This window comes from Cibotium barometz, chromosome 10, assembly GCF_041138505.1.
Source record: "Cibotium barometz isolate CiBa-2024 chromosome 10, ASM4113850v1, whole genome shotgun sequence".
NCBI classification, from domain to species: Eukaryota; Viridiplantae; Streptophyta; class Polypodiopsida; order Cyatheales; family Cibotiaceae; genus Cibotium; species Cibotium barometz.
In genome coordinates, this window is record NC_141055.1 from 48,608,123 (window position 1) to 48,616,226 (window position 8,104).

General features: G+C 41.8%; 1 protein-coding gene across 2 annotated transcripts; it reads left to right on the plus strand.

Moving 5' to 3' along the window:
• Window positions 1-271: 271 nt before the first annotated feature.
• On the plus strand, window positions 272-2,431 carry LOC147635008 (magnesium-chelatase subunit ChlI-like). 2 transcript variants are annotated; one of them, XM_086804254.1, is made up of 3 exons: window positions 272-450; window positions 766-899; window positions 1,018-2,431. In XM_086804254.1, exons 1-3 carry the CDS (start codon window positions 366-368, stop codon window positions 2,095-2,097), a joined length of 1,299 nt encoding a protein of 432 aa, XP_086660380.1. In that variant the 5' UTR covers window positions 272-365; the 3' UTR covers window positions 2,098-2,431. The 2 variants fall into 2 exon arrangements, with proteins under 2 accessions (XP_086660380.1, XP_086660379.1); XM_086804253.1 differs by having other exon boundaries at window positions 274-450; window positions 763-899.
• Window positions 2,432-8,104: the final 5,673 nt, after the last annotated feature.

The following is an 8,104-nucleotide window of genomic DNA, read 5'->3' on the forward strand; positions in this document are numbered from 1 at the left end:
TTGTTTGTGCTTGTTAGTTTTCTCCTTTTCATCAACATAATGCTCCTGCTTTGCATAGATTGAAACTTGTCCTTGCCTTGTTTTACCATGAGCACTTGGAAGGCTTCAACTACTATTTCTCAGCGTTCTCTGTATTGGCTAGATAATCTTTAGAGATTTGCAAGGCATGTTCTTCAAGTTAAAATAAAAAAGTTTTTCTCATAAACATAGGCCTTGCATCAATTTCTTTAACGACTAACATAACAATGATTTTGAGGTTTAGTTATGATGCACACCACTTCATACGTTATCCTTTCAGAATCTCATCTTCTTTTTCATGACGCTACAGTAGCGCCCTGTTGTGCAGTGCAGTAGCTGCAACAGCCATGGAACCTGCCTCCATCGCATTCGCCCCTTCCACCTCTGCAGGCCTCGCCGCGCTTCGCTTCCCGGCTTCATCCTGCCGATCTGGTTGGGGCATTTTCCGTTCATAAATTTGCAATTTCGTTGTTGTCTGTGTGTGTGCGCGCGCGCGCGCGAGAGAGAGAGAGAGAGAACGCCTCTTCTCTATTCTTGTTACATCTTAGGCTTAGCTTGCTCAATAGAATTAGAACAGTTCATGGATGCAGTTTGTTTCTTTGTAGTTGTGTTGTGTGAAGTGTGCCCTGCCGCCCGCCACCCACACACACACACACCCCCCACTACCATGCCAACATTTGTTTTGTGTAGCATGTACTGTAGAGAACTTGCAGTGTAACTAAGCTTTTTGAGTTGAATCTCCAGCAGGTTTGGTGCCTTGTGGTAGGTTTCTCCAAGGCACAAAACTGAAGCATGAGAAACAGATCTCATTGGGGCGACAATGTGTGCGGGGGTTTGCAGTGGTGAAGAATGTTGCAAGCACTGTACTCTCACCAGAGCAGGTTTTCCTCATGATTTGTTCATCTTTAGGTCTACCAGTATGAAGTTGTCTGCTTTGATTGAAAGTTACATATTATGCACAAACTATTTCTATATCAGGTTTTGATTGGGGTTTTGCAGGCTCCTAGCTCAAAGGTCATCTCCAAGGAGAGCCAAAGGCCCGTGTATCCTTTCACGGCTATAGTTGGACAGGAAGAAATGAAGTTATGCCTGCTCCTGAATGTTATCGACCCAAAAATAGGAGGGGTCATGATCATGGGCGACCGAGGGACAGGGAAATCTACAACTGTGAGGTCTCTTGTCGATCTCCTGCCAGAGATCAAGGTGGTAGCAGGTGATGCCTTCAACTCTGATCCCGACGATCCCGAGGTCATGAGTGAGGAGGTTCGCTTGAAAGTACAGCAAGGGCAAGAGCTACCAGTGTCCGTCACAAAGATTACCATGGTTGATCTTCCATTGGGAGCTACTGAGGATAGGGTCTGTGGCACCATTGACATAGAAAAGGCTCTTACTGAGGGAGTGAAGGCATTTGAGCCTGGTCTTCTGGCCAAGGCAAATCGAGGTATTTTGTATGTTGATGAGGTGAACTTGCTTGATGATCACTTGGTGGATGTGCTTTTGGATTCAGCAGCATCTGGATGGAATACTGTGGAAAGAGAGGGGATTTCAATCTCACATCCGGCCCGTTTCATACTCATTGGGTCGGGCAATCCAGAGGAAGGGGAGCTGAGGCCCCAGCTGCTTGATCGGTTTGGTATGCATGCCCAGGTTGGGACGGTAAGAGATGCCGAGTTGAGAGTGAAGATTGTGGAGGAGAGAGCTAGGTTTGATCAGGATCCCAAGGCCTTCCGGGAATCTTACATAGAGGAACAAGAAAAACTTAAGAGCCAGATCTCGCAGGCACGTTCACTACTCTCTCGTGTGAAAGTCTCACATGAGGTTCGGGTAAAGGTGTCTCAAGTGTGTTCGGACTTGAATGTGGATGGGTTGAGAGGAGACATTGTATCGAACAGGGCGGCCAAAGCAGTAGCTGCCCTCCGTGGCAGAGAGGAGGTGACTGCAGAGGATGTGTACACAGTTATTCCCAATTGTCTCAGACACCGACTCCGTAAAGATCCATTGGAGTCTATCGACTCTGGCCTGCTAGTTGTGGAGAAGTTTTGTGAGGTTTTTGGGTATGCCAAGCCAGCCACATCTTGAGCATGAAGTCCAGCAACTGCACATGGTGACTTCAACAAGGCAGACTCCTCCTTCTCAATATTGACCTTGTAGTTACTTCTTACAGATTGAATGCTGGTGCTCAACTGTGTCGAACTCCATTAAATGTTTCCTTTTATGTCCTTGTCACAATCTCTCATTCTCTCTCCCTCTCACTCCATGAACGTATGCCAAGCTGCATGCAGAGGATTTCAATAGCTTTAGGCTATCAAAGAGTTGATCATGATGTTGGAAAGGTCCAAATATTGGATTTTGTCAGCTGTAGGGTTTTATGATAATGTTTATGTTGCTGTTTACCATACTGGACAGAACTCTTAGCAGCTTCATTTTTATCAATCTATGTCACTGATAATCTAGGGTTTTATGTTTGTGAGAACCTTGCAGGGTTAATTATTGATTTTCTGCTGCTTGTTATTGTCCTCAAGATGGATCTTCACCATTCGATCCCACTGTTTCCTGCAAATTTACTGGATATTTGTACACGTTACTTTCATGTTATATAGCAGCTTACCCTTGGAAACTGACCCAGCATTGCTTACATGTCAGAGAGTGGTTCATATGTGTGGAAACCTGCTCCTTGGAGTCTGGGCCGCTTGCGACGGAAGGGAAAGAGGGGCTTGCTGCCACTGCTCACCCATCTTGGGATGGCCATTCCAAGCTATGATTGTGTGGTCAGATGTAGATATGATGCTGGCTTATGCCTTGGTGATGTGACCACAAGGCAGGTTTAAAAGCACCTCTACCACATTTTTGGAAGGTTTCTATAGGTGGACTGTGAAAGATGTTACCTGGTTTTATTCATCCATTCCTCTTGCGGTATACATCCCTGTAGATTAGGTATTTTTTGAGATACCTGCCCTCCTTTTCACTGCACATTGGAACTTTACAGACTCTCAGCTTTCTGTATAGCAGAATGAACCTAGTCCAAAGCCAACATTTTCAAGGGTGTCTCACGCCAGTTGAAATGGGATGTTGGAACTTAAGGGTGTGGTTCTTGGTTGTGCGGTTTTTCTGTGTGCCATCAGAGGACGAGAAATATTTGTGAGTCTTGTTTTCTTGAGCTCACAGCTTCTCATCCCAACATCTCTCAAGGTTGTGTTGAAGATGAGAACCTGATTCTACAATACAACTATAAGAGCAGCAACACATTTGGTGATCCTGCTGGCCTTACTCAAGAGGAGCTCATAAGAGCACAGTCATCTACTGTGATTTCTTAGCTCTTGCATGGCATCAGCCTTGATTGGAAATTTTCTAACATCCATAAGAAAATGCATTGTTTAGAATCTACCAATGTTTCTTTCATCCAAAAAAATGTCGCTCCATCAAAAAGTCCACCTGTGCATATAGAAGTCAATAGCACAGCCAAAACATGGCTAGTGTTGCATGGCAAAATCTGTCATTCCCCAACAACGCTACAATCGTTGTCTAGTACTCAGAACTCTGGTGAACGAGCAGGCAGTGGAGCAAGACAAAAACCACGGATGACCAAGCAGTTGCGGTTGCGGTTGCGGTTGCGGTTGCGGTTGCGGTTGCATGAAACTTCTTGGTAACCAATCTCATTTGGCGTCTCATATTGAACCACCAAAACCAACAGCAACGAGCTTCACCAGTTCCTCTACTTGTCCCCTACACATCTTCTGCTACACAACATGGTGCAACAACAAAATATCAACATGAAGTACTCGAAATCCGTGGCATAGCTAGTAAACATATGGTCGAGTTCTCAAATTTGAATGAGAAAAAGAAATCTTCTTGCAATGGATAAAATATCTTCGCAACTACTGCTAGATTAGTTGTGGAAAGTAACCTGTAGAAGATTATAAGCCATGAAACTCTGCAGCCCTAGAGGATGGGCCCCAACATAACTAACATTGGGAGGGTGGCTCCTCCGGGGCATGCACAAAAGAACTCAAGATGGTTATTGCCTCAGTGGATGTTGCAGTCGATGGCTTTGATGATATGGGCTAGTAGAAGCAGCTAAAAGGGCAGAAAAGAACCCTACACAGTCCAAGCAAAAGAAGTAGGAATCTGAATCTAAAGAAGATGAGATAGACTCAGACCAAGAATCTGATTCCAGACTCAGAGGAAGAGGAAAAGCACAAGTCCAAGTAAAAGGGTAGAAAGGTGGAGAAAACTACCACGAACAGTTGCTCTGCTAAGTTCATCGGAAAAAGTGCAACGCCCTTGGCCACTAGAGTCAAAATGGACACTCATGCACAAAATGTAACAATCATAGAGGATTCCGTTGGCACCACCGTTTCTAACCTATACACTAGTGAAAAAAATATGATCCTCGTGGCTACTTTGTATACGTTTTTGAAAGTCTATAAGGTGTAATATAACTTCTAATCCAAGTCCACTTGATTTTCATTGATTTTCATTGAGAATTTTCTATAGAATTTTCTTTAACACTTTAGTGGCGGATTTTGCTTGCCCAATTAGCCTAACACTATTGTAGGCTTCTTCTGAATTATCATGTGTTTCTTAGTCAACTCGTGTATTGCATCATTGATGAAATGTTTACCCTGATCTCACTAACTAATTCCACTGGGCATCCACGCCTTGTGATCATTCCTTCGTATATAAATTTGGCACCACTGATCAGCGGAATTGTCCCTTAGACCCACTTCGTGCAATAATCTATGGTCCCACAAAGTATGTAAAATGGCCATTAAAATGTATTTGTTAAGGCTTGAATGGTCTGACACAATCCAATCCCATTTTTGAAATGGCTTGCGAGAGGGAGGATAGGATTATGTGGCATTCTATCTTGAGCAGATGGCATTGATTAGACATCACACTCGTTAGCGTCGTGCTTCCGTGCATCTTTGACAACTGTTGGCCACCAACGTCCGGTTTGAATATTCTTATTACCCATGATGTCACCAAATAAGTGGATCAACTTCTTATTCCATTAGCACATCTTGATGTTCATGATTTGTGACTCCATTAGCACCACATCTTGATGTTCATGATTTGTGACACATTGTTGGAGCATTTAATCCACTCCCATTTTATTAGGGCACACCTGCCACTTCTGTGAAACTTTTATTTCACAGTGCTAACTTTTTTCATTGGTCCTTGGTCATGTAGTCTGGAAAAGCTCCTTCCATGATGAACATTATCATTTTATTGTACCAATTCGCATCTTTAACAACAATGCAAATGGTGATGCATCTAGAAACTGCTCCTTCCATTTTATTGTACCAATTCGCATCTTTCACAATGTAAATAGTGTTGCATGTAGAAATTGATTGATAATGCAAAGAGTGTTGCATCTTGAAACTAAAATTATACACCTATTGTCTGCTCAACAAAATCTATCTGTGAGAGAAATCTGCTACTTCATATGCTGAATGCAAACCCCTGCAATAGCAACATCCATCTTGCGAGCATGCCTGCTTGCTAGGTTGGACTTATGAATTATGTAAAGTAGGGCTTGATGATCTACATGATGAAACACAAACTCATTTGCAAGTAAGTAGTGGCACAACTTATTGATGGGAGTAGATCATTCCGAGTGACTCTCTTTCTATGTTGTAGTTTCTTTTTGCTTTCGAAAACCTTCTACTAGCTTCGGAGATAGGCTGGAACCATCCCTTTGTTCCTAGCATTAGCACACTTGCGATGGACACATCGGATGCATCCATAAACACATGGAAAGTCTTAGTCTGATCTAGTGGAATTGAAATTGATGTTGTCATCTTTTTAAGTTTTGAAAAGCGATCTCATAACCTACATACAAATAATGCATCCTTTTTGGTGAGTCTATATAGTATGGACATCTGTTAAAAATCTTAGAAATCTGCTATGACACTTGATTTATCCCAAGAATATTTCTAACTCCTTAATATTAATTGGTGAGTTCATATTTTTTATTGCTGCCACTTTCTTTGGATCCATTGTCAAAGCCTTTTCTCTGAGACTATGTGTCCAAGGAGCGATGATCCACTTATGGCAACAAAAGCACACTTGGTTAGGTTCATAGACTAAGCCATGCTTGCTTGCACTTTTTGAGACAAAATTCTCCTCTTGTGCCTGATCCTCTATACTAACATACACCAAATCCACATCACTTGTTTTCTAAAAAGCCTTCTCCCTCATTAAGTGATAACGCACCTCAATGTGCTTTTTCCTAACATGATATACTAGGTTACGTGTCAATGTACGCTGCTCATGTTGTCACCATAAATGGCAACAGCTCTATCCATGGGCTCACCCATATCTACCAATAGCTTCTACAACCAAGCTACCTCACATGTTGCCATAGCAACGCCCTTGTACTCAGCCTATGTAATCGACAAAGCAACCGCCGTTGGGGTTGCTTCTTGCTAGTAACACTCCCAAAAGAAAACATAAAACTACTTAATAGATCTCTAGCCTAATCTACATATGTATATCCATGTATTTGTACCAATACTCTAGTCACATAGAAAAGTCCATAGTGCATTGTGGAATTTATATACATGTGTATCCTCCTAGCTGCATTGTGGGATTTATATACATGTGTATCCTCCTAGCTGTATCCAAGTGTGACTTCCTCGTCGATACCTACAAAAACTAACTCACCAACCTAATAACATAGTTCAAATCAAACACCCTATAATAGTCATGTACATAGCAGGGTCCTCCTAAAGGTCACCTATATATTTGCAACCAATTTTATGTTATGATCTAATGGCACTAAGATTGGCTTATAACTTGTCATAATTGGACATCGTGTCTACTAAAGCATATTACCTCTATAATCACCTCTATACCCAAGAAGTATCGCAATTACCCAAATCCTTCATTTTAAACTTCCTTTTAAGGAGCATATTTAACTTATGAATGTCAAGGTCACTATCCACCTATGATAATCAAGTCATCAACATAGATGACTGCTAGAGTCAAGAACAATACCCTTGTTAATCTTTTTCCCTTAAAGTGAAAAATTTATTGTAGAATATGAAATCAAATACCACATGGTCTGGTGGCCATTGCACCTTTTCATCAATCTTTAGGCTCCTTTTAACCCTTTGAACCATAGTCTATGACTTATGCAACCATTATAAATGTTTGAGGTCACACACCACTCCCCTTTTACTAAACATTTACCCCACATGACTTGATATTTCAAAACTCCCCCTGAAGTGATGAACTACTACCACCGTACACACTCTGTACCTAAACTCTTAGTCATTTGCTAGAGTGGTCTATCAAATATTCCTTATAGTCTACAATGTTGGTTTAGAGCCTGTAGTTTTACCCAAGGGTAGGAATAGGGTGAGAGGGATTCCCTCATCCATTGACTAGAAGAGTCTTTCCAATGATTGGCCTCTTTCCTAGGAAGCCCCTTCATGTGGCTCTTCTTTCATCCTCATGATGTTTACTTGATTATTAGTAGTAGTCTTCTTCTTACTCCAACAACCTTTCTCTATGTGGTCGGGCCACAAAAGTTGCACTTCACTCTGGCCCTTAGTGAGGAAAACTTTCTCTTCATATTGCTAGGATCCTCCCACTTTTACTGTGAGTCTCTTTTCTTCCTTGATGGTTGGGTTTGGTAGGTTCTTCAAGGTAGCCACCCAACACGCTAAAAGCTTCCAAGGTCATGCTCTTGAGAGGGATTGCTATAGCATCCTCCTTTTCCTCCACAAGAGACCCAACACATGTAAGTTGGATGTAGTTGGAGTGACTCACTTATCTTTGATGTCCAACCCAAAAAATTAAAATTTTAAACCTATTTTGAAGTTCTTTTGTTTGGCACCAAATAGTTTTTCTAGTTCATCCCATGCTCATTTAGAGTTACCTTATGATGCAAAGTGATGAATGAAACTATACCTAGCCCTAATTCAATGATGGCTAGAGACATCTCATCTCTTCTTATCCAAAATCTTTTATCTTTCCCTTCTAATCCTAGACATTTATCTCTTCTTATCCAAAATCTTTTATCTTTCCCTTCTAATCCTAGACATTTATCTCTTCCATTTACTCCCCCCCCCAAAGCCCA

Coding starts and splice junctions, on each gene's coding strand:
- LOC147635008 (XM_086804253.1), top strand. CDS start 366: ATGGAACCTGCCTCCATCGCATTCGCCCCTTCCACCTCTGCAGGCCTC. Junction 451..762: donor GGCTTCATCCTGCCGATCTG/GTTGGGGCATTT, acceptor TTGAATCTCCAG/CAGGTTTGGTGCCTTGTGGT. Junction 900..1,017: donor CTGTACTCTCACCAGAGCAG/GTTTTCCTCATG, acceptor GGGGTTTTGCAG/GCTCCTAGCTCAAAGGTCAT.